The 23,702-nt window shown below is 38.2% G+C and overlaps 5 protein-coding genes across 12 annotated transcripts; 2 read left to right on the forward strand and 3 right to left on the reverse strand.

Annotated features, from left to right (window-relative positions):
• On the forward strand, window positions 3,854-5,370 carry LOC18603265 (glycine-rich cell wall structural protein). The gene is made up of 2 exons (XM_018118821.1): window positions 3,854-4,130; window positions 4,361-5,370. The coding sequence occupies exons 1-2, from the start codon at window positions 3,905-3,907 to the stop codon at window positions 5,029-5,031; spliced, it is 897 nt and encodes a 298-aa protein (XP_017974310.1). The 5' UTR covers window positions 3,854-3,904; the 3' UTR covers window positions 5,032-5,370.
• On the forward strand, window positions 6,855-11,535 carry LOC18603266. Of its 5 annotated transcripts, none has more exons than XM_018120226.1 (7): window positions 7,294-7,465; window positions 7,639-7,717; window positions 7,806-8,086; window positions 8,298-8,550; window positions 8,641-9,857; window positions 10,580-10,733; window positions 11,017-11,535. In XM_018120226.1, exons 3-7 carry the CDS (start codon window positions 7,829-7,831, stop codon window positions 11,331-11,333), a joined length of 2,199 nt encoding a protein of 732 aa, XP_017975715.1. In that variant the 5' UTR covers window positions 7,294-7,465; window positions 7,639-7,717; window positions 7,806-7,828; the 3' UTR covers window positions 11,334-11,535. The 5 variants fall into 5 exon arrangements, with proteins under 5 accessions (XP_017975713.1, XP_017975716.1, XP_007035198.2 ...); XM_018120225.1 differs by having other exon boundaries at window positions 7,644-7,717; XM_018120224.1 differs by lacking the exons at window positions 7,294-7,465; window positions 7,639-7,717 and adding an exon at window positions 6,855-7,160.
• Window positions 12,079-13,635, reverse strand: LOC18603267 (50S ribosomal protein L28, chloroplastic). Its single transcript, XM_007035140.2, has 2 exons — window positions 13,291-13,635; window positions 12,079-12,537 (listed from the first exon to the last, which is right to left on the reverse strand). Exons 1-2 carry the CDS (start codon window positions 13,490-13,492, stop codon window positions 12,305-12,307), a joined length of 435 nt encoding a protein of 144 aa, XP_007035202.2. The 5' UTR covers window positions 13,493-13,635; the 3' UTR covers window positions 12,079-12,304.
• Window positions 13,903-20,410, reverse strand: LOC18603268. Of its 4 annotated transcripts, none has more exons than XM_007035141.2 (10): window positions 20,251-20,410; window positions 18,267-19,723; window positions 18,032-18,166; window positions 16,977-17,045; window positions 16,688-16,729; window positions 16,416-16,505; window positions 16,112-16,219; window positions 15,900-15,992; window positions 15,654-15,730; window positions 13,903-15,551 (listed from the first exon to the last, which is right to left on the reverse strand). In XM_007035141.2, exons 2-10 carry the CDS (start codon window positions 19,683-19,685, stop codon window positions 14,489-14,491), a joined length of 3,096 nt encoding a protein of 1,031 aa, XP_007035203.2. In that variant the 5' UTR covers window positions 19,686-19,723; window positions 20,251-20,410; the 3' UTR covers window positions 13,903-14,488. The 4 variants fall into 4 exon arrangements, with proteins under 4 accessions (XP_007035203.2, XP_017975044.1, XP_017975045.1 ...); XM_018119555.1 differs by having other exon boundaries at window positions 18,267-19,794; window positions 20,251-20,381; XM_018119556.1 differs by having other exon boundaries at window positions 18,267-19,751; window positions 20,251-20,376.
• On the reverse strand, window positions 20,844-23,459 carry LOC18603269 (multiple organellar RNA editing factor 2, chloroplastic). Its single transcript, XM_007035142.2, has 4 exons — window positions 22,930-23,459; window positions 22,534-22,631; window positions 22,358-22,423; window positions 20,844-21,220 (listed from the first exon to the last, which is right to left on the reverse strand). The coding sequence occupies exons 1-4, from the start codon at window positions 23,346-23,348 to the stop codon at window positions 21,078-21,080; spliced, it is 726 nt and encodes a 241-aa protein (XP_007035204.2). The 5' UTR covers window positions 23,349-23,459; the 3' UTR covers window positions 20,844-21,077.

Below are 23,702 nucleotides of genomic sequence, written 5' to 3' on the forward strand. Positions count from 1 at the left end.
TGTGATTATCATCAATATCAATAAAATATATTATCGTAAAATTAAAATTTAAAAATTATCGATTGTCGATTTATATCTTTAATTTAGGGTTATTTTAGAGTTTGAATTTAATATGCAACTCGTAATTTTTTGTTGGGTATCCATCGTGATCGACAAAGGGATGCCCAATGGCTATCAACCCACAAAAGTTATGTACAGTTAGGTTAATCTCAATTGTCTTATTCAATTCAAGTGCTCTCTCTCCTCTAATGGATAGAATATGTGAAGACGATACACAAAGAATGGTTAGGCAATCAACATCAGTTGCCAAGATTAGACATATCCAGTCCCCCACGATACGTATAGAGGGTTGACTTTGGGCACAAAACCCTTGTGGAACCAATTATGCTGCTCCATAACCAATAAGAATGAAATGTCTTTTACCATGATGGTTCAAAGAGAGTTACAATAACCATTGATTGCCCAATTTTTTTCTCCCTCAAAGCTATTCGATTTTTTATAATTGGGTCAAAGTTCTTTGATTGATTCTGAATGGTGTTGTTCTTTCTTGGGGGAGAGAAGAAGCGAACACCTGGAATCTGTTGATGGGTAACATGGAAAGGTCCTGAAAAGTTCAAGGCACTATCAACATAGCCAAATAAATACTAGCTAGTATTAATCCTGGTGGAGTTTTTATGCTCTTTGCCACCAATTCCACGTTCATGTCTTTTGCTTTTTGGACTATTTATTTTATTAGTCAACCAGGTAAGGTAGTGGCCTTCGAACCCATTTCCAAAAACAAGCAATTTGGGGGAGAAAAGCAAAAGAAGGAAAAGAGGACAAGGTGCATGAATTAAGTAAGAAGAACGCAGCAATTGTCTGCTTCCAACTATTCTAGAGAAATACGTGTAATATGAAATTATACTACCAAGCTGTTCTCTTTTAAATTCAGAGTTTCTTACCCTTTAACCCTCTTGTCCACTCGTGCACATTGTAGTCCTGGTGATAGTTTGTTGAGCTTGATGAAGCCATGAAAGATGAGGCAGGCTCAACCCAGTCTCCATGAAAGGAAAGCCACCAGCCCGCGCACACCATAGGCTGAAATTGCTTGACCATGAAAGGTGAGGCAGGCTCAACCCAGTCTCCATGGAAAGGTCATTTCCATAAGGCTTGGATCTAAACTCTATAGTCCAATGAAAGTACCTAGTTTTGGGTATGGCGATTTGTGGGCTTCTTTGCCCAAAGTTATTTTGCTGAAAGTCAATAACCGATACGTGATCCCTTTACTCAAAGGAAGAGGCAAGGGAGAGAGGGAGCGAGACATATACTTAATTAAATGATTCCTCACCACTACAAGCAGATAACACTCTCAACAGATCCAAACCTAATTGAGCCGGTTGAGTGTGAAAAGCCATAGGCATCAAACCAATGCCGACGCAAGGGAGAGGACTTTGGACTTTGGAGCATGGGCTTGTAGTCAAGTGGGGGCATTCAAAGTAGTTAAACGTCATAGGCAAATGGCCGGAGAGATAGTGAAATGAAGTTAACATTAAAATAATAGGTAGTACTGTTAATAAAAATGAGAAAAATGTTTATCCATTAACATGGTCTATCCTCCTCATACAACTAATCAAATGCCCCCCGATATATACTTTCCTTGTGCAAAGTCATCCATGGATAAACCAGTTCATCAACCATCCAGGTTGTTTCAATTTTTTGCATATATCTAAAGTCGTCGTATCATAGCTTCTTTAATAAATCGGTTCAACAATTCATATGAAAAAGTTTCTTTGTGAGCCTATCATTCACATAATCACAGTTCACTCATATAAAGTTATGTAAAATGAAGCAATTGAATGAAACAAATGAGACAATATGGCAAATATCATTATCTTTTTATTAAATATCAATTAATGGGATAGTTGATCCACCAGCTCTTTTGACAAAAACCCTTCGCATTTATCTGTCGGTGATGGCCTTGGGACACAAGTTGAAAAAATATCAAATAATCCCCAAGAGGGAACATGGCATGTTTCCAATATTACATGTAAAGAAAGAAGTTTCAGATACCAATCATTTACCTCCATATCTTTTTCCTTTGAAGAAACCGATCAGATATCAGGGTCATGTACCTCAAAGAAATCTTCTTAATTTTCTTCCCTTTTGACATGCAATAAATTCTCTATCTACCAAGCACATGGATGGTGCGTACATATTGAACAACTAAGTACTTGGCTTTGAAATCTTTCTGAAAATTAAAGATTAGTACCATCATTTTCACTTTCTTTCTTTTCAAGAGTTGGTTGAGCTTGGACCCCCATGTGTATACTGCATGCAATTTTTTTCCCATTGAATCTAGACCAGAAGGTTAATCAATATATGGCTATGTACTGTCGAAGTCTATACTCATGATTTTTTTTTTTCCAAAGAGAATTTAACGTGTTTTTGTTTTCCAAGGTTGAAAAGCTTTTTTTTATTTTTTCCTTTTCTGTGTGTATGGTTGAATACATCCATAGGTTGCTAGCTGTTGATGGACCGGCATGGAATAAGCTGCCACCATACCTTATTGTTGGACTCGGTGATTTGTATAATATTTCTGATTTTGATCAAAAGGGTCATCGCATTCATAGATATAATGTGACTAGTTGTTCGCTGCACACAACTTGAAACATAGGTCAATGCTCCATCATCGGCTAGTTTTCCTTTAAACATAGAAGCTTTCAGATTCAGCTGAGAGCCTAAGACTTTCTTTAATTATGAACACGAATATCTCGTGATATGTATATATATATGTACTTGAAGTATAGGACACTTGAAAAGTACGAATATTAACTAAAAGGGAAACTGATGTAAGGTCTTGTAATATGAAGTAAATTAATTATTAATGTCTCCCTCGAGGAAATATGATAGTATTAACCTTGGATAGTTGAGAGATAGAGGTTGAGAATTTATTAATTATAACCACCTAATTAGGGACCTAAACAATGATAATTGAAAGTAAATTTCATATGCAATGATTAAAATTATGGTATTGAGAATAAACTTCCAGATATTGCAGCTGTTGGATCTTCATCTGTTGAAGATTTATAATCATAGTTCCCTCCAATACCAGCAATTAATAATGATTAGACTCTACTCAAAGATTAGACGGCCAACGGCCGGTGATTCTTACTAGGTAGCCCTTTTATTTACAGTCAAGATGAGGCAGGCATTAAGGCATGGATATGATACATGTCACGGAGCGATAGGTCTGCACTGCTTCCTCTTTTTCCTCTGCTCTTCAATGGGAATAGCAGAAAATCTGACATTGTGGTCCTCTCATCATAATATATCAATCTGCATAAATATATTATCTAGTTAATGGGAAAAACGAACTAAGCTAATTTTCAAGCTATCCTTGCCATTTTGCTAAACACAGTACCTATTAAATGAACTCCCTACTCCCTCTACTTATTCAAGTCTCCCTTGCTTATCTGATGAAGAAAAAGGGACTCTTGTACGTTGAAGGTCGGTCTGATGGGGTAAGCATGGGAACAAAAGTAAAAAAATTCAGTGATGCTAGCCATGCCATGCCTGGCATAAACACTATCTAGTAATTGTCGTTGAAATGAATTTAGGGTTTAGTATGTAAGATGAAGGTTGATCTTACATGAGCAATTTAAAACCTAACCATGTGAGCTGGCTGCCAATTGGTGTCAGATAAGATCAGATAAAGCAACTGTAACCCATATTTTCGCATATAGAATCAAAACAAAATTACCCAAAATATCGCATATAATTTGATAATTGTAGCTAGGATTGTTTGGGAATTAAATGCCGCGAACGGTTAGTTGTTGAGATTATTTAATGCAATCCAATTTGGCCTTATAAATAGCACTTGAGTTGAGCTTAGCTCTCATTGAACGAAGCACATCACTCCAACAAAATGGTAAGGTTTACTAAAAGAGTTATTCTGTTATCTTTGCTTTGCCTTAATGTGTTTGTAGTAAATGTGGTTGCTAGAAATGTAGTGAGTACGAAAGAGAACGAGGAAGAGAAGTTCCTAAGTAGCCAAAAGGGAGGTGGCTTTGGTGCCGGAGGTGGGTCTGGTTTTGGTGGTGGAGCTGGTGGAGGTGGTGGTTTTGGTGGAGGAGGTGGTGGTGGGTTTGGAGGTGGAGGTGGTCTGGGTGGCGGCGGGGGTGTAGGTGTCGGTGGTGGAATTGGTGGTGGAGGTGGGAAAGGAGGAGGATTTGGTGGTGGGATTGGTAAGGGTGGAGGCGGTGGTGGTGGAATAGAAAAAGGTGGTGGAGGTGGTGGTGGGATTGGCAAGGTGGAGGTGGTCTGGGTGGCGGCGGGGGTGTAGGTGTCGGTGGTGGAATTGGTGGTGGAGGTGGGAAAGGAGGAGGATTTGGTGGTGGGATTGGTAAGGGTGGAGGCGGTGGTGGTGGAATAGAAAAAGGTGGTGGAGGTGGTGGTGGGATTGGCAAGGGTGGAGGCGGTGGTGGTGGAATAGGAAAAGGTGGTGGATTGGGTGGTGGGATTGGTAAGGGTGGAGGCGGTGGTGGTGGAATTGGCAAGGGCGGTGGGTTTGGAGGTGGCATTGGAAAGGGTGGTGGAATTGGCAAGGGTGGTGGGTTTGGAGGTGGCATTGGAAAGGGCGGCGGCGGCGGTGGTGGCAAAGGGGGAGGCATTGGTGGTGGTATTGGTAAGGGAGGAGGAATTGGTGGTGGGATTGGTAAAGGGGGAGGCATTGGTGGTGGAATTGGAAAGGGTGGCGGAATTGGTGGTGGGATAGGAAAAGGTGGTGGTGGTGGTTTTGGTAAAGGTGGTGGCATTGGAGGTGGGATTGGAAAAGGTGGTGGATTCGGTGGCGGTGCTGGTGGTGGTGCTGGAGGTGGTGCAGGAGGTGGATTTGGCAAAGGTGGTGGAGTTGGAGGTGGAGTAGGAGGTGGAAGTGGTGGCGGTTTTGGTGGTGGTGGTGGTTTTGGTGGAGGTGGAGGTGGAGGTGCAGGTGGAGGTGGTGGATTTGGAGGTGGCGGTGGTTTTGGAGGTGGCGGAGGTGGACACCACTAAAGCTAAGCTCCACGATGCATGCATGCATGCATGGATCAAATTGCTCTTATTAGTCCAATATGAACGCGTGTTTGATTGAATGTTGTCATTTTTCTTGTACAATCAAGTGAACGGTTTAGTTGAAATACTACAATATAAATAATAGCAATAATAAATTAATAATCTCTTTTCCAAATCCCATGTACCCTCCTTTTGTTATGGCCCTCGTTACTTCTTTTCTCCCCTCTACAATACATATATACGACGAAGCTTTTCTGATCAGTCAGGTTAACGAATTGTTGTAAAAATGAAAATCAAAAGCATTAAAATATCAACAATATTTCTGAACCTTTAATTCAATGACTAATGCATCATCTCTCTTCTTTCAGCCATTACCTTTTTATTATCAGAAACGGTAATGTAATTTGTAAACCAATCATATTTAACAAATCAATGAATTGCTATAATCTAATAGATTGCTTACACTTTGCTCTTACATTTGCAATGCAAGCCAGATGAGAAAAAGACAATAATGGTCAAAACAATAGCAAAAGTAACAATTAATGGTAGTTGCCTTTCTGCAGACAAGTATGGGCTTTGAATGGTTGTTAGTCGACAGTAATCATTAAATTTGGCAGAAGCCAAATTATAACCTGCACTTTTATCACATAACCAATGTTGGAATTAATTGGAAGTATTGTCACAGCTTTGAGCTGTCAGCTAGCACATGCATGATTTGTGGGTGAGGAGGAAAGCCATAAACAAAAAAATAGTACCATTTTTTTTAATTAATGATGGAAAAAAAGGCTCTTAAGGCATGGTTCAATATATATGATGTGACATAATATCATGTTAATCCACACAGTAAATCTTGGTTTAGCCTTATAACTAGGTTTCAATATTGATATTAGAAAATTTGTAGTTAGACATTATTGCTCCAAACCCTTCATTCTGAGTCATAAACTTTGAATCCTGTTTAGCTCTTTGCAATTGTGGAAGTCAGCTGTTTTGCAAATAGATTACACAATCTACAATCCAGAAAGGTAGCCTCTGCTAGCAGTTGCAGGCATACAGGTGATATACACTTCTCTTGTGCTGGAATGTAGCATCTGACTCATCACATTTACCACTTCTTGCCTCAATTTTTCTCCATTCTGTAGTTCTGATCAATAACATGGAAAAGAAAAATCCCAAAGTGTTATCCAGCAGAATCTGGGTTCATGCCAAAAACAGCCAAAAGTATATATATACACTTGTTCCTTATGGGGTTTGAGTTGAAGGGGAAAGGCATAAAGGAAGTTTCTTTCTTTTCTTCTTTTCTTGGGCAAAGAGAAGCTTGAGGTGGAAGGGAGTTTGGACCACTTTTGAATTTTGATGGTCTCAAACCTAATCCGAAGACTAAAGAGAGTAAGCTGCAGCCAGGTTGGAGCTTACCATATCATTTGCTGGGAACACGTTCTTCACTACTGAGTAAACTACAAAAAGGAATGCTACACTAGATTTGACTTTTGTCTTACTCTATATCTTCTGCAAAAGCAATGGTTGGAACTTGGATTGAAACCAAAGCAACAGAACAACATCCATAACAAGTTTTGCCTTGGTAATTTGTTTTTTCAGGTAATAAGCTAAACTCTGTCATACCAAAGACACGGTTTATTTATGTTTCAAAAGAAAAGAGAATTGGCAGTGAGCTGGAGAGAGAGAGAGCCTGCATGGACTATGGAGCCAGCAACTGACAAAGATGGGCAGAAGATTTCAAACTGGGCCAGGGACATCCGTTTCAAGAAACCGACTTTTCTATATTTTAATTTAAAAAGGAATTCTTGAATGGTACATTCATTATTACTCTCAGCAATGAAAACCCCCCTTTTCCGTCACATCTTTAAGGCAAGAACCAGCTGGTACAATGTTAGATTTCATAATTTATTACACTCATGCCTTCGCTATAAGAAACTCCAAAACTTGAAAAATAACATAAAAGTTCAAGACTAAGGTAAACAGGAGAGGGAAAAAGGTTGATAGACTTTGCTTTGGATTCTTGCTGTGCGAGTGAAAAATTAAGGACACTTTCGTTGTTTGGGTGAATTGTGGAGATGCACGGTGATGTGGGTGTCTGGTGGGCTCAGTCAATATTTTTTGGCTATGAAAAGGTACTTTTTTTTTAGCTTTTTTTAACCCCATTTGGTCTTTTTTTTTTTCTTTTGTATGATGATGTAATGGGTGATTATTTTCACTTGTATTTTACCTCCAACTGTACCTTTCAAATCACGGTATTCTAATTCTTTTTTTTTTTTTTGTGGTGTGGATTGCTATGAATCAGCATGTTTCAGTTGAATTTTCTGGGTTTTTTTGTTATTTTGCTGCACTCTTTTATCTTCGATGAGAAATTTGGCTGTTTAAGCCCAGTAACTGGGTGGTTATGATGGTTTTCTCAACCTGGGTTGCAGGAAAATAGGTGGGTTTTTCTTGTTGCAACATATGATTTTGACTTGGGATTCTGGGTTCATAATTTTAGAGCTCAAGTGCTTCTAGTATTTAGAAAATTGTTAAAATTTGGTTTAAATCTCTTATCAAGAGTTTCATCTATGTTTCTTTTGCATGCAAAGGATAATTTTGCTTTCATTTTAGGGTAGATGATTGAGCATTTCTGGCTCCTGAGTTTACTGGACGGTTTAATTTGTATTCACAAGCTGATAACAAATCAGAGGTGCTAATGCTTACATTTTATGATATGTTTATGTTCTTGGAATGCTCCTAATTTTGGATGGTTGGTTATGTTGATGCTATTGTTGAAGGATTTCAAGTGTAACAAAACGGTATGGCAATTAAGGATTGGATAAATAAGCGAGGATTCAGTGTTCGAGAGAGGTTTCAGAAGATGATGAAGTGCATCTGGTCAGGACAGCAGATAAGAGTTGATGATACTATTGCTTCTTCTGAGTCCCTAGCGACTCGGGACTATTCAGTGAGTGGTTACTCGTCTAGACCTGGTGAGATGGCGGAAACAAAGGTTGACAATAGCAATATTGAAGAAGCAGAGTCATCTCTTCGGGAGAGTGGTTATCTAAACTACGAGGTTGGTTACATCTAAATTTCGCTTCTTTGTTGGCTTTCACCTTTCCTGTCTTCTTGCTTTTAGTTCTCTTTCCTTTTACACTCTCTCAATCTTTGACATTTAAAGGAATTCCTTCACAATGATATGGGAGAATGGGTAACTATCAGGCAATATCCATTGCATACTAATTTGCAGTGCTTAGATTTAGCTAAGAGATTATTTTAATTTATAGGAAGCAAGGGCATTGTTAGGAAGGCTTGAGTATCAAAAAGGAAATATAGAAGCGGCACTCCATGTATTTGAAGGAATAGATGTTGCTGCTGTGACTTCCAAGATGAAAGTCTCCCTTGCTAGAAGATGTGAACAAAATCGGCGCCGCTCTCAAAGTGATGCTGCTCCAGCCATGTCTATGCATGCTGTTAGCTTACTTCTTGAAGCTATATTTCTGAAGGCAAAATCATTGCAGCATCTTGGAAGGTTTGGAGGTATGCCCTTTAACTTCTTTTCACATGTTGAAGCTAAAAGAATCACTGCATAGTCATCTTTTTATATGTTTTTTCCTGATATTTTTACAGAAGCTGCTCAATCATGCAAAGTTATTTTGGACAATGTTGAATCTGCATTGCCAGAGGGCCTTTCCGACAACTACTCTACAGATTGTAAATTACAGGAAATTCTTAACAAAGCTGTTGAATTGCTTCCTGAGCTGTGGAAACTTGCAGGGGATCCCCAAGAAGCTATCTTGTCGTACCGGCGGGCTCTCCTCTACTACTGGAATCTTGATATGGGAACCAAATCAAAACTAGAAAAGGAATTTGCAGTGTTGCTTTTATACAGTGGTGCCGATGCAAGCCCTCCAAACCTCCGTTCGCAGATGGAAGGTTCCTTTGTGCCAAGAAACAACATAGAAGAGGCTATTCTTTTATTACTAGTTCTGCTGAGAAAATTTTTTCTCAAAAGGATTGGATGGGATCCATCAATCTTGGATCATCTTGCTTTTGCTCTATCTGTTTCAGGGGAACTAAGAGCCATAGCTCATCAGGTTGAAGAGTTGCATCCAGAGATCATGAACAGAAAAGAAAGATATTCTACTTTGGCTCTCTGCTACTATGGGGAAGGCGAAGACATAGTTGCATTGAATCTTTTGCGGAATCTTTTGAATAGCAGAGACAATCCAGACTGCATTCTGGAATTGTTGCTAGCCTCAAAAATTTGTGGGGAGAATATGAGTTGTATTGAAGAAGGGATAAGTTGGGCACGCAAAGCACTTTCTGGATTGAACGGGAGATGTGGGCAGATGGTGAGCAAAGCTAACTGCTTACTGGGAGTTTTATTGTCATCTCAATCTAGGTTGGTTTCTTCTGATTCTGAGAGGATTTTGAAGCAGTCTGAAACAATTGAGGTGCTGGAAACTGCAGAAAAGATGATGACAGAAAGGGATCCCTACATTGTATTCCATCTTTGTCTAGAAAATGCTGAGCAGAGGAAGTTGGATGTTGCACTTTATTATGCAAAGCAGCTGTTGAAACTTGAAGCAGGGTCTAGTGTTAAAGGATATGTCCTTTTGGCTCGGATATTGTCTGCTCAAAAACGGTTCGTCGATGCAGAGACAGTAATTAATGCTGCTCTTGACCAAAGTGGGAAGTGGGACCAAGGAGAACTGTTGAGAACCAAAGCTAAACTTCAGATTGCACAGAACCAGTTAAAAAATGCAGTTGAGACATACACTCATCTTCTTGCTGTTCTCCAAGTTCAGTATAAAAGCTCAGGTGCTGGGAAGAAACTTCTAAAGGTAGGTTGCACATACCATTCGGTCAAGTTTATTCTTTTGAAGTTGAATTTTGCCAATAAGGATAAACTTGAATCTGGTTGAAGTTTTTTGGAAGTGAAAAATCAATAATTTGACTTTCCTCTGCAACTGATAGAACAACTCTACACTTTGAGATAAGTACATTAGTTTCTCATCAATTTTTATAGTAACCTTAAGTGTCTATTGGTTAGTACTATCACCAATCAAGTGGTAAAGAGATTATTGAGCATCTTTCACCTTTTTCATTCCAGCATGTCAGTTCTGAAACAAACAAGTGGCTTACTGTGCCATAGGTCCTCCTGAAATCTAGAGCCATGCAAAACATCAGACTAAGTAAAGTAAAAAAGATTTGAAACCTTATGCTTGTTTTTGGTGTGAGTGTGAGAAAGTTGCATGTTAATCTGAGCAACTTAAAATCTGCAAGGGGTTCCGTTTGTGTTGAATGGATTGTAGCATAAAACAGAGTACTTTTTGATATGATAACTACGATTCAATAGGAACGAGAATGTGTTATAGGTTCTGATCCTCATGCACACTGGTGTAGCAAATGATATTAACCACATCATCCATGTGTTTTGTGTAACCATGGAAAGCTTTCATCATATTGAGAGAGAGAGAGAGAGAGAAATTCACTAGCATGTAACTCATAGATCCAGAAGTCCGTTAAATGATTCTTGGATAAATTGCTCTTTTATTCCACACAGACTAAGGGAAAGTGGGATAGAAGCTTGGAAATGGAAACATGGCATGATCTAGCTAACGTGTACACCAGCTTGTCACAATGGAGGGATGCTGAGGTCTGTCTGTCAAAATCTAAAGCTATCAGTCCTTTTTCCGCTTCTAGATGGTATTCTACAGGTATCTCTTATTGGTGAATCTGGTTCTTGATCATTTTGCTGGCAGTTTTTGTTCTTAAAACTCTTGCTTCTTTATGGACTTGATGAATCTAATGGGTTCAATTTGTTCTTAAAGCATGTTAAGAGCTCTTCTTCACAGAAGAATTGGGAAGACAAAATTGCTTGGAATTATTTAAGTCTTATCTCTTCATCTTGTATTAGTGTAAACTTTGGTTTCTCCTGTGAATTCATTTTCAGACATACCAGTCCACCTTATGATGTCTAAAACTTGGTGATTTTATTAGGTCTACTTAATGAAGCTAAGGGGTTCCACCAAGAAGCTCTGAGATCATACAGGAAGGCATTAGATGTTGAACCCACACATGTTCCAAGCTTAATATCTACTGCCTGCATCCTCAGACAGCTTGGTGGCCAATCAATGCCCATAGTCAGAAGCTTTCTGACCGATGCAGTTCGACTTGACAGAACAAACCCTGCTGCCTGGTACAATCTGGGGTTGCTCTACAAGGCTGATGCTAGTGCGTCAGCCCTAGAGGCTGCTGAATGCTTTGAGGCTGCTGCTCTTCTTGAAGAATCTGCACCAATTGAACCCTTTAGATAAACAGCTTTAAGGCCATATTTTTTTTCACTGTTAGCCATGTCTGAATTGTTGTATGTAAATTAGATATTGGACGTGATTTTGTACATCTTAGGTTATCTAGCATAGAGTTGGAAAAAGTTCAAAAAAAGAAGGGAAAATGGCATATTTTTGTGATTTAACATTTACGTATCCATTCATGATCAATGCAGGTTGTTTTGATACATAAGTTGTAGTTATATTTGGGGAAACACATACCAAGTATATGTTTTACATACTGACATAGTTAAAACTATTAGGGAAGGTATCAAAGCATGGTTTAAATTAGTTCTAGTATAAAAATCAACCTTTTTCACATCACTGATTACTTGACAAGGGAAAGATAAAAAAAATTGTCCCTTTATAGTTGGTTAATTACAAAGATGAGTTGGCCTGCACGGTTCCTGTTGGAAGTTGATGGCATTTCTCAATTGGCTTAACTGCCTATCTAGTTGTAATCATGCATCAAAGGATATAGATTTTTGCAACTGGAATTTCAACTATGAAATCGTATCTATTCATAAGCCATTATCTCAAGTCTCAATGTTCAACCAAGCATAACCTTCTCAGCTTAGTTATGTCTGAATCTGTAATATATGCCTCAGCCTTCAAGCAATGAAGAAAAAAAACACAGATTCCTCTTTGATGCACATGGTAATTGAGCACTTCTAGTATCCAATCCACTGCAAGATGCAAGCGGAAGCCAGAAGGATAAAATTATCTTCTCAACTAAACTAACTTCTGCCTTCTTCTCACAAAGACATCTACTGGTCACAATCATGATTTTTGCATTTGAACAAAAGGATTCAACTTATCAGGCTTGAAAAAATTACATAGAAGAGGAAATGAGAATAAAGGGAAAAGAATAGAAATTAGCCAGTGCTTTATCAACAATTTTTTTGTTTTCTTGAAGATAATTCTCCAACTACCACTGGAATCTAAAAATTTGGTCATTATCATTCCTTGCGAAGATCTATCCCAGCCTTCTTAGCAACAGCATCCAGTCCGTTCTTCTCAATGGTCTTCAATGCCTTTGTCGACAAACGCAATTTTACATAGCGCTTACCAGCTTCCCACCAAACCTTCTTGTATTGGAGGTTGACAAACTGCAATTTCTTTGTCTTGTGGTTCGAGAAAGAGACTTTGTTAGCTTTGTTTGCTTTCTTTCCAGTGAAAGGGCATACTCTGCCTGAAAAGATTGATCAAGCTATGAATCACTTTTCACTTTCTACCAATCAATTAAATGGAACTAATCAAAATCAACATAATAATGCTTGAGGATGGCCATATGTTAACTCACCACTAACTTAACCCCCCCCCCCCTCTTTCTTTTAATGAACACTCACCATCTCACAGAAAAGGCTACATTCTCAACACTAAATACCAAATGAAATAGCCATCACATTTTCATCTTCAATTAGTACTAAATTCCACAGAGAAAGTCATGATCAACATTCTACACTACATAGCCATAAATTTCCCTTTAGGTCTGTAACACTTTACCAGTCACCAGCACTCAATTCTACCTGCTCTTCAAACCAAATATAACAAGAAAAGCAAAGTTCCCCTACTCAAAATTTATCCGAAAACAATACATTAAACAACTTACACAGAAACAAATGTATCCAACTCTCACAAACTCTAATCTATCACCGATTCCAACTTGGAATTACCATGCTATGTGTAATGAAGTTCACATTTTCATTTAAACATTGCATCCAAGTCCACAAACCCAGATATTCTTTTTTGAAAATTTCACTACCCATCTCCTAAAAACACCCACTTGCATAACAAAATTGATAACTTTCAATCAACAATGAAATTTCACATAATGGAACTAAAAACAAAGTGCAAAATTGAAACCAACCCAGAAATTTAATCATAAAACTGAAATAATATAAACAAAAATTCTTAGTAAAAAGCAAAGAGGCAGAGGATATACGAGCAACAGGCCGGAGAGCAGGAGTGAAAGGTGCGGATATGGGTTTTATAGGTGCCAAGTCAGGGATGTTGTAGGAGATTTTGACTCCACTGAGTTGGGAAGTAACAAAGCCTAGGAGTTGTGAAGATGGCCTTGTCTTTGGAGGCTCTGGTTTTTGAAACCGAAGAACTGAAGTACTTCCCAAAGTAGCCAACGTTGCCATTGTTGCTTTGTCTGTGTTTCAGCTTTTCTGTATATCTGTCTTGTTTTTGTGAAGGAAAAAGAAAAGAGTGTCTGGATAATGATTTTTGTTTTCTTTCTGTTATTTGGGCTGTGGCCTTTAGACACAAGAGTAACAACCCAAGCACACCAAGCCTAGCTCATGGTAACCTTCTTTAGATCCAAAAATAAAAATATATCTTTCCAAAAAAGATAAAATATTTTTTATTTTTTCCAATTTTATGGATCAAAATACTAAAAACAGAAACATAAAATTGATTTATATGAAATAATTATATTCGAATCTTATATTATTATTGTATATGCAAAATTATTATAATTAAATTTTGATTCAATGACACTTCAAATCTATTTGACGTATCTCATTTTTGAATACATTTAAGCCAATCGGCAAGAATAAACCAGGATTGCCAATTTCCATTGATCGGAAGTGTGATGTCTAACAATATAATCTGCAATGTGATCAAAGATATCATGGATTAACCCTGTATTAATGGTGATGAAAGGAATAAAAACTCAGAAGCCCCAACCTTACCAGACTATAAAGGTGCTACTGTTTAATACACAAACGTCCAAGTATCAGTAGTATATCTACTTTTACAATGATAATGTCAAATAAAAGTACATGGAGAAGTTTTGGCTCCACAGAAAGTTGATACATGCAGTAACCACCATGAAGCTGGTCGGATAGATCTATCTCCTCTTCTTTCCGGTGCCTTAAATACAAAGGGTCCTTTCCCACACAGACAAGCGCACGAAAGAGTTCGGACTAATTGAAGCCAATCTACCTCTGAAAAAAATTCTAAGCCAAGCTAGTCAAAGTAAGATTCTCTAGTGTCATATGGCCACGGCCTACCGTAATGATATGCAAAATTCCAATGTAGCATGATGATGCTGATGAACATACTACAAAAATAAGGACGCATGGAGTTTTAAAGGTCATGTGAAGCAATTGTATCTCCAATTGCAATGATCCAATTCATTTTGGAAATTTCAACCGATAAAGGTCTGGATCAATGTACTCCACTGTCACAATCCGGTCATCAAATAACCGTCCATGTATACAGTGAGCAGCCATGCATGATGCTTCTATTCTCCTATACTCAACAAACACACAGCCAGGCTCAAAAATCAGTTGCAAATTGTTCTCCTTATTTTCAGCCTGCTCAATAGTATCTGATTCTATTTTCACACCACCGGCAGAACCATCAACAGCTTCTGGTAACTTTCCATCAACTTCCTTCAGCTCCAGATCTTTGGGCACCAATTTCTTTTCCACATTGATGACTTCAATTTGAACATTATCAGCAACCTTGTCAAATTGAGAGTCTTGTTCCTCTGTTCTCGGCATCCTAGGGATCTCTTGAGAAATTGAAATTGGCACACTCTTAGATGCAGGATCTTCGATAGCCACCTCAGTATTGGGACATCCTTCTGGTAACTTTCCATTGACTTCCTCCAGATTTGATTCATTAGCTGCTAATATCTCGTCAACATTGATGGCTACACTTTTAATATTATCAGCATTCCTGTCAGAATAATAATCTGATTCCTCTTTTGAGGCATTCATCAGCTTAGGAACCTCTTGAGACACTGTCATGGCTACAGTCTCCGAGGCCAGATCTTCAACAGCCAATTCAGTATCAACCTGAGCTCCAGCAGCAATGTTGCTGTCAAGCCCCCCAGGCTGACATGGCTCAGTATCCAAGCTCTCACGGTTTATGTCTTCCTTATTGATATCACCTTCAAACTCACCTTGTCGACATGACTCATTGTCCACAAGTTTGCACAGAGGTTTCTCATCATTAATGCTGTCGCCTGCCTTTTCCTCATGAGCATCACTTGGAAATTTTACCTGAGCAGTTCCTCCAGAGTTTCCATCAGTAACTTCTTCCATTGTCTCCGTTTGAACATTTATTTCATCATTTTCTAGGTTCCGCCTGGCCCCAGTTTCCCTTGTATTATCATCTATTTTCTTATCTCCAGTGGCAATGATAGCGTTGGCATGCTTGACAATATTAACAGATTTAATAGTACCAAACCTGCAGGATTGATGGTTCAACATAAAGATTTCAGATCAACCCAATAAAGAAGTATGATCATGAGAAAGAGATAACAATAAGTAGGGGCGTGTTTCATCAGACCTAGCACACTCTAACCGTACATCTTCTAGTACTTCTTCTGCCTCTGCTTCAGATAGTGATGAAAAGTCTTCTGGGAACTAAGCCACAAAAACAAGGACAAGGATTATGACAAGGAACATATTTTCCTTTCAGATAAAACATTAGTGAGTGGACCAGAAATAAACTTGTCCAGCACACCTCTTCAGAGTTCAAAACACGAGATTGCTACCAACATAGCTACACATGCATCTAAGTTATCTACTTTACCAGACTTTTAAGCTTAAGGACTTGAGTAGGCTTCTGAAGAAGTGGCCTTGCATGCTGAGGGATAACACAGGATTGTCGGTCTCCGCCATTTCCCTAGGACATGTTTCTTCTAGTTAGTACAAATCTCCACATAACATTAAGGCTAATGAGAAAAAATTACAGCTTTGAAGCTTTTTTTTTAAAAAAAAAAGACAACAGTGCTAAAGTAGTACCAAGGATGAGCCATTGGGAACAGCCTGAACTGCAGTGATTACTTGCCCTCCCAACTTCATTCCGTTCAGACCAGCACAGGCTTTGAGAGTAACAGATTGGTCTACATACTGATGTATTAAGTTAACAGATATTCAAATTAAGAAGAGCAGATTTGTTTATACGCATACAAGAAAAGAATTGAAAATATGCACAAGGAAAGAACAGAAGTAAATAAGAAAAAGAGTAGGGAGAACAGCTACACCGGTTTGATACTTATTTTCACAAAAACAAGCATTTAATAGAAGTGAATACATTTCATGTTACCTCCAGAATAGCATATTGGTCACTAAGATCCTCGTTGATCTCAAAGTGATATGCCTTCAAAGGACCAAAGGCATTAGCAATCTCCACAAGCTGAAAATAGCATACAAATCCTAGTCAGTTTAAATGAGTGCTAAACTAGATATGAAAATGAGAAAGAGATAAAGGACCAGAAGAGAAAAGGAAAATTAGTAGGGAGGAGGAAGATGAAGAAGGAACACAGGAGCTCTAAATCTAATTTCTGGGCAGAATTGAGAATTTTAAAATCATATTACCATCTCACATGGAATAGCCTTTGAAATCCCACCAATGAAGATCTGCACCAAGCTCACAAGAAAAAGAAATAATACATAAAGATTCCCACAAAAACCAGAATTAGCAGTAAGTTAAATGCCATCAACAAGAGGTGCAGGGTGGTAACATAACACCCAAAAAAAAAGCAGCAAGACAGCTATAAATAAAGATAAAAATGAATTAGACAAATACTTGTGGTACTTCAATAGTAATACAATACAAGTCATTTTACTGCCAAGCATAGTGGAGGCTTCAACTATTAATGCATACCTTGTGATGTGAATCCTTCACAAAATCACTGACTTTAGTAACTGCTTCCGACTTCTCCAGTTCACCAGTCTGCATGAAAATAGCAACTGTCTGAAAACCTGCTACGATGGTAACCACAATATACCTCAGACAGAGCAAAGCAGTAGAAACGTGCAAGCTTTTTTTGGCTGAACAGAAAGCACTAATTGAATTAAAATGATTCTATCTATGACAAGATAAATGCAGGCAAAGCAGATAAAAATCATCCAGACTTATTGATGATTTGAAAGTGCAACAAAATTCTGAATTGCAAACAAGCACCCTGATGTACAGAAACATTGAAAATGAAACTGTTTTGATCTCAGTTCATCAGTTTAAAAAGAATATAGGCAAATGAGCAGAAATGGATAGGTAACAAGACCATGTACAATCTCCAAAATATTGTGCTAGTTGTAGCTGGCCTCTTAACTCTCAGCTCCTCGTAATGGAATAATATAATGAAGTTAATACCCTTCCATTGTAACAGTGTTCTATAATGCAAAGTGTCTAGTTTATGGATATAAAGAGGGTAAAACCAAAGCCAAGTAAAATCATTGTAAAAACCAATCAAATTAAGGTGCATTTTAAGGATTTTCACACTTAACTGTAAGAAAAAGAAAATCATAATTACTTCTGCAGAAGAAAAACAAAAGAATTGGAAACATTGCAAACTTCTAATCAATACGATCTAAGTACTGTTCCAAATAATAAATACATTAAATTGCTCACAACTAAATTAGTGCATTCAGATAGCATTCTCAATCAGTCAATATATCAACAACAATAATTACAAAAACAGATTACTTAACAAATGTCTAGTCATCTAACCTCAGTTTAATAAGAATATACTTTTTGGTTTTTGAGCCAAATACTTTCCATGTTAACAATATCATCAATTCCACAAAAGAGATTTCCAAAGATAGTTCATAAATAAATCAGATATAAACAAAAAAGAAAGTTATAAAACTGATTAATCCCGAAAAAAAAATGTCCACAAAGATTGATAATTAAATAAATAGAGTTTCAATTTGTACTACCACTTCTACAAAGTCTTTAGGGCGTCGAATTTTGAGAATGGAACCAGAGAAGATACTGCCATCAAAAGAAAGAGCTGCAGAAGCATCCTCTGGTGTAAGGAATTCAACAAGAGCTTGGCCCTTTCCTTTGTGTATCTGCAGTTAAGATTTGTAAGGCATAACATCTTCCTATGTTGCATTCATATGTATAACAAACGTAAAATGTACACCATTCAACAATAAATCAGAGACTTACAATGCAGCTAATACATGGTTGGGCTCCTGGAATATGATTAATGCCAGATGAAAGCAAAAAATTATTCAAGGATTCCATAATAGCTTTCTCAGAGGCTGAAGCAGGCACATTTTCTACATAAAGCCTTCTCATAGGCCTGGTAGCTTCTGTTAACTGAACTGAGTCGATGGAGACATTATGCTTCCATGATAAAGAGCTTGTCAAAGACACAACATGAGGCTTCCCTGTAGTTGAAACACTAGGAACAGCACTGACTACTGCATGCATATTTAAGGAAACTGTTTGGCTTGATGCTTGTAAATTGGAAGAAAGTGAACCAGAAACAATCTTTTCTGCTTCTGCAGGCACAAGATCCCACTTAGCTGTTCTCTTCTCTGTCGAACGATGAACTGGGGAGGGCGTCCTAACAGCAGCTTCAGTCTTTCTCTTCCTTGGAGAGTAGCCACCAAGACCACTTGTGGAGCCACCATGTCGCCTATGGTGACCACTTGAACCATTACTTGTCATTCTGCTCCTGTCATCAAAATTCTGTCTTCCAGACCTCTCTTTTAGGCCATGTGAGAACGGTTCATGCTTTGACACATGATGTGATGCACGCTTGTGTGCCTGTGGAGAGAGTGAAATAGATCTTCTATGCCTGTGCTCACGCTCTCGACTATGTGACCGCCTCCTTTTATGGTGTGATTCCTCATAATGGGATCTCGATGATTCTTTCCTCTCCCTTCTCTCAATAGTTTCTGAAGGATGCCCCTTCTGCATATCATGTTTTTTTGCAGTACTCCTTTCTCTATTTTCTTCATCATCTCTAGTTTGATATTTTCTCTTGCCATCTCTCTCATATTTTCCCTCCATTCTGCCTGCATGTCTATCCCTCTCCACTAAATCTCTTGAATGCTTCTTAGCATCTATAGTTTCAAAACCACCAGCTGGTCGCTCATTTGTTCTCTTCACATGGATTTGTTTCTCATATTTGCCTTCATCCTTAACACCTATATCTTTTGTCACTTCAGACTTCAATTTTTTTTCTGACGCATGATTCTCCCTATTTTTCTGGTTAGACAGGCTATCTTTTCTCCTAGATGCATTCTCTCCTTTCTTGTGGGAATTTCTCTTCTCCAATTCCTCTGGTAAACGCTTTCCATCACCAGGAGAAAAATCTTTACCATGTCTGTGGCCTCCTTCAGAATTGTTAACATTAGAATCATTCTGGATTACACTGACCTTTGCTATCTTCCCTACTTCTGTATTTCCTTCTTTGACACTTTCAGCATTTTCATTAAGCTTTCTATTATTCCTCTTAAACATAATCTCATCATAGCTGAAAGGCCTTGTCCGGGCAGAAGTTCCTTCATGGGAATCATGTTGTGGGAGCTCACCACCTTTTTCATGTTTTTCTTTACGCCGACTCCATCTGCCCATCTTGCCAAGTATTCTAACTATACTTCTTATTTGTCAATCTACCAAAAGGACACAAAGCATTCAGCCCTATACCCAGATGAATAGCATAACACAGCTTCAATGCCAAAATCTGATAAAAGCATTCAAAATTTCTCCGTTCACCGCACCATAAAATAAAATAAGAACCCCTTGTTTATATAGAATTCTGAGGAAATCACAATCTCTGTTTCTAAAGAAGTTGAGACTTTTCATAGCATTCTCATTGGTACAACAATTACTAAACAACCCATACAAAGTTTTACAGAAAAGAGAGAAAAAAAAACTCCCGAGCTTTTTTTTACTTTGAAGACCCAAGTAACCATTTTCTTGAACACATAAAATAATACAACAAAAAAAACCCAGTAATTCGACTCTATAAAGTTTTGTTCTAATACAGAAATGAAATTATGATAAAGACCCAGAAGAGAGAAATGAAGCAAGAAAAATAAAATTCAAAACTTTCTCCCAAAGTTCCATCCTTTCAAAAAAAAAATTGTGCAGAGACCAGATAGAAAATAGAGAAAGAACGAAAAGTAAAAGGTTGTACCTTGAGAAAGGGAGGAGTTGGGCTAGAAACAGAGGTGGGTAGAGGCTGAGACAAGACGAGTAGGGTGGTAGAGCTGACCTTTCCCCCGGTCGAAAACCTAGAAACTAACAATTAATATAGTTATCCGTAAAAAATGGGAGGAACGGAAAACTCTTTTTGTCTTTTTTTTTTTTATCCTTATTCTTTTGTGCTGTGGTAATTTTGTTTAATCTAAATTTGCTGTAAATTGTTGTCCTTTGTTTGCATTTTTATGAAAATTCAATCGCATTGTCGCAAGGGAAAGTTTGATGAGGGAATTATATTGCTTTTGTGGGTTGGATTGTAGGCAAAACTGAACTCATTTACAAAGAAAAAAAAATTGTAAAAATTAAAACTATCATATTCATATTGTAAATTTAATTTTATCCATTCTTTAGTATTAATATATTGTTCATATTGAAATGACCAAAATTTACAATTCATTTAAAAGAAATAAGATATCTTTTTTCTTTTACCTTTTTGTTGTCATCTTTCTTAACAAGAGTATCAAACCATTTATGATAAGAGAGATATATCAAGATTTCAAGACTACTACGGGCTACCTTTGCCAAACATTGGGGGAAAACATAAAGGAAATAAAGAACTTGAGTTCTATACTGAGCATGACTTCACACAGCAACAATAATAAAGTCCAGAACTCTTGCACAGAACATCTTAATTCAGTAAAATAACTGCTACAAATGCCGATATATTCTTTATCATAAGACTTCCATATGTCCAGCAACACATCACAAAAGTTAACCACTTCTAACATTTCTATACAAAATCCTTCTTTCAAATCAACTGTTTCACCGCATGTTCTCTCTGCGGCGCACGTAACGAGTCCTGTCATTGTACCTTGGCCTGTCTTGGGCTCTCTGGGGCTGTGGTTCCACCCTCCTTTGTCTTTCAGGTGGTCTTTGAACAATCTCACCATTAACAAACAATTCAGCTGCAACATCCGATACCATCCGTAGTCATTAGTCATTAATCAATTCGATGAGAAGAAAAAAAGCAGGAAACTCTCACAAGGAAATCAGCACATTCTTTTTTTAAAATGCTGCAACAGAAACTCAATAACTGAAATGAACCAAAATATGAAACATGAAGCATGACAATAACAAATGCAGAAGATTAGCATTCAAATGTTTCATTTCCACTGATAGAGCTCCATGTAGCATGCCATGAAAGAGGCATTTCATGTAAGTCCATTAGCATTCAAAACGAAACATTGCCTATAAGATGTTTTAGCTTCGCCAAGATGGACTACATGCCTAAGTAAAACACTCCAAGCAAGAACTTGGCCCACTTTTATTGGTGCAAACCATATACTAATGTCTCCTCCCCACTGATCTGAGCTCCTCGTAGAAGAAGAAGCACAAAGCTGTGAGATAGACATTTGATGTAAGTCCGTTAGCATTCAAAACTAAACATTGCCTAAAAGACGTTTTAGCTTTGCCAAGATGGACTAAATGCCCAAGTAAGATACTGCAAACAATAACTTGGCCAACTTTTTTTGGTGCAAGCCATATACTAATGTCTCCTCCCCACTGATCTGAGCTCCTACTACAATAAGAAGCCCAAAGCCGTAAGAGAGAAATTTGATATAAGTCCATTAGCATTCAAAACTAAACATTGCGTATAAGGCTTTCTAGCTTTGCCAAGATGGACTAGCATGTTCTCTATAATATGGAACCAGGCATTCCCTATAACACTCTTGCTAAATATTTAGCATGCTAAGTATCTTGCTGAGGTCAATTCAACATATAGAACAATCCCATGCACAATTTATCTTTGATGTCTACCGATAGGCAATTACAGATCTTAAGAAACTACAAAAACAAGCACGAGAAAGTATACAAATGCAATTGCATAACCAGAATAAGAAGAAAAGCCAGCATGAGACTGCACTTAAGCAGGTGGCAAAGCTTATATACCTATAAGATCGATAGACATTGTCATATAACATAAGAAGGAAAGATAAGTGAAGAGCAAATGTCAAAATGGATGCACATGTCCTCAGGTAATCAGTATTTTATGAAAATACTAGCAAAGTTTTCACAAAACTACTTAAGCCAGAAAGGCTTACCCCCATAGTCCTTGTATTCAGGGTCAACATAAGAATCCGGAAGCACAAAGAGAACACCAGGCAATCCTGTTAACACAAAATGAACAAATTTATGTATTAGAGAACATAAACTTCCATCAGGAAAAGAAAAGAAAGAACAATCAATCCACCAACTGAAGGAAAATTAAAAACAAGACCTTCTAGCTTTTGTGAGGTCTCCTCATCAATCTCACAGCCGAATGCAAGGTACCTCTCACAGGAAACGTTGTAGATCCTCTTAATGGCTTCTTCCTTGCTAACACAGGATATTAACAAATAACTCAAACACGATAATCTTAAAAAACAGCTATGTCAAAATAGTCTAAGCAACACCAAAGAACATCAAATACAGAAATAAAATATATTTACATACCCAATCCAACTAAATAATAATGTTTAAGAAAACAAAACCGCACCCCAGAAAAATAACCAACTTAAAAACCCAAGATATTATCTTCCTTTCCAACCTTTACCCATAATTTTCCTCCCATTTTCCCACACTTTCTCAGGACCCAAACACCCAAAAATACACCAAAAAATCAATATAAAAATACCTGCCAACGACTTTAGCAAGGGTTTCAATATAACAATCAATCATTTGCTGCTTAGTTGCTCCTTCCCCACCGGGCTTATCCATAACAATAAGCCAATGCTGATAATCACACCCCGGAAAAAGCGGGGCCATCTCGGTAGGTGGCCGGTCACTGAAGTTCGACCCCGAGTTCAGCGGGGAGTAGGAGTTTCCAGAGCGGTTGACGCGGCATCGGATGGCGGTGAAGCGCGTGGGGACGAGAGGGAGAGCTCGGACGGCGTGGGAAAGAGGGGTTAGAGGGCGACGGGAGAAAAGGAGAGAAGGGATGGGAGGAGGGTGGGTGATGGAGGTGGTGGAGAGGAGGCGTTTGGGGCTGAGCACGGAGATAGTAAGGTAGCGCGTGACGGCGGAGCTGGCGGCACGTGTTAGGGTTTGTGCCATGGTCAGAGATTGGCTTGAGAGCTAGGAGGACGTGAGGGTTTTTGGATTGAGAGAGGGTTTGGACATTCCTGGGGATAAGGGAGGCATTTATAGTGATAGTTTATCTCTCCATCTCTTGAACATTTGTGGGCTTTGGATTTTTTGTTAGATTGTGAGCTTTGGATTAGGCCCAATAACAGAAATGTTTCTTCTCTTGTAGTACTGAAATATTCATCAAGATTCCAATATGTTCCCTCACTACCATGACTGCATTGCCAAAGCTTGCCAATTGATTTGTTTCTTTGGTCATTTTACTTGAATGTCAATTCAAAACAAGCTGGTAACATTCTTAGACAGTCACATGCAACAATCGAT

The sequence above is a fragment of the Theobroma cacao genome, chromosome 4 (genome assembly GCF_000208745.1).
Source record: "Theobroma cacao cultivar B97-61/B2 chromosome 4, Criollo_cocoa_genome_V2, whole genome shotgun sequence".
NCBI lineage: Eukaryota > Viridiplantae > Streptophyta > Magnoliopsida > Malvales > Malvaceae > Theobroma > Theobroma cacao.

What these genes read in the sequence shown, in the direction of transcription:
- LOC18603265 (XM_018118821.1), top strand. Translation starts at nt 3,905, where the DNA reads ATGGTAAGGTTTACTAAAAGAGTTATTCTGTTATCTTTGCTTTGCCTT. An exon ending in AGGTGGTGGTGGGTTTGGAG is followed by an intron (nt 4,131 to 4,360) that starts GTGGAGGTGGTC and finishes GTGGGAAAGGAG; the next exon opens with GAGGATTTGGTGGTGGGATT.
- LOC18603266 (XM_018120224.1), top strand. Translation starts at nt 7,829, where the DNA reads ATGGCAATTAAGGATTGGATAAATAAGCGAGGATTCAGTGTTCGAGAG. An exon ending in GCATCTTGGAAGGTTTGGAG is followed by an intron (nt 8,551 to 8,640) that starts GTATGCCCTTTA and finishes ATATTTTTACAG; the next exon opens with AAGCTGCTCAATCATGCAAA. An exon ending in TTCTAGATGGTATTCTACAG is followed by an intron (nt 10,734 to 11,016) that starts GTATCTCTTATT and finishes TGATTTTATTAG; the next exon opens with GTCTACTTAATGAAGCTAAG.
- LOC18603267 (XM_007035140.2), bottom strand. Translation starts at nt 13,492, where the DNA reads ATGGCAACGTTGGCTACTTTGGGAAGTACTTCAGTTCTTCGGTTTCAA. An exon ending in TGCTCTCCGGCCTGTTGCTC is followed by an intron (nt 12,538 to 13,290) that starts GTATATCCTCTG and finishes CAATCTTTTCAG; the next exon opens with GCAGAGTATGCCCTTTCACT.
- LOC18603268 (XM_007035141.2), bottom strand. Translation starts at nt 19,685, where the DNA reads ATGGGCAGATGGAGTCGGCGTAAAGAAAAACATGAAAAAGGTGGTGAG. An exon ending in AACCATGTATTAGCTGCATT is followed by an intron (nt 18,167 to 18,266) that starts GTAAGTCTCTGA and finishes TCTTAACTGCAG; the next exon opens with ATACACAAAGGAAAGGGCCA. An exon ending in ACCAATATGCTATTCTGGAG is followed by an intron (nt 16,220 to 16,415) that starts GTAACATGAAAT and finishes TTAATACATCAG; the next exon opens with TATGTAGACCAATCTGTTAC.
- LOC18603269 (XM_007035142.2), bottom strand. Translation starts at nt 23,348, where the DNA reads ATGGCACAAACCCTAACACGTGCCGCCAGCTCCGCCGTCACGCGCTAC. An exon ending in GACCTCACAAAAGCTAGAAG is followed by an intron (nt 22,424 to 22,533) that starts GTCTTGTTTTTA and finishes TTGTGTTAACAG; the next exon opens with GATTGCCTGGTGTTCTCTTT. An exon ending in TGAATACAAGGACTATGGGG is followed by an intron (nt 21,221 to 22,357) that starts GTAAGCCTTTCT and finishes CGGATGTTGCAG; the next exon opens with CTGAATTGTTTGTTAATGGT.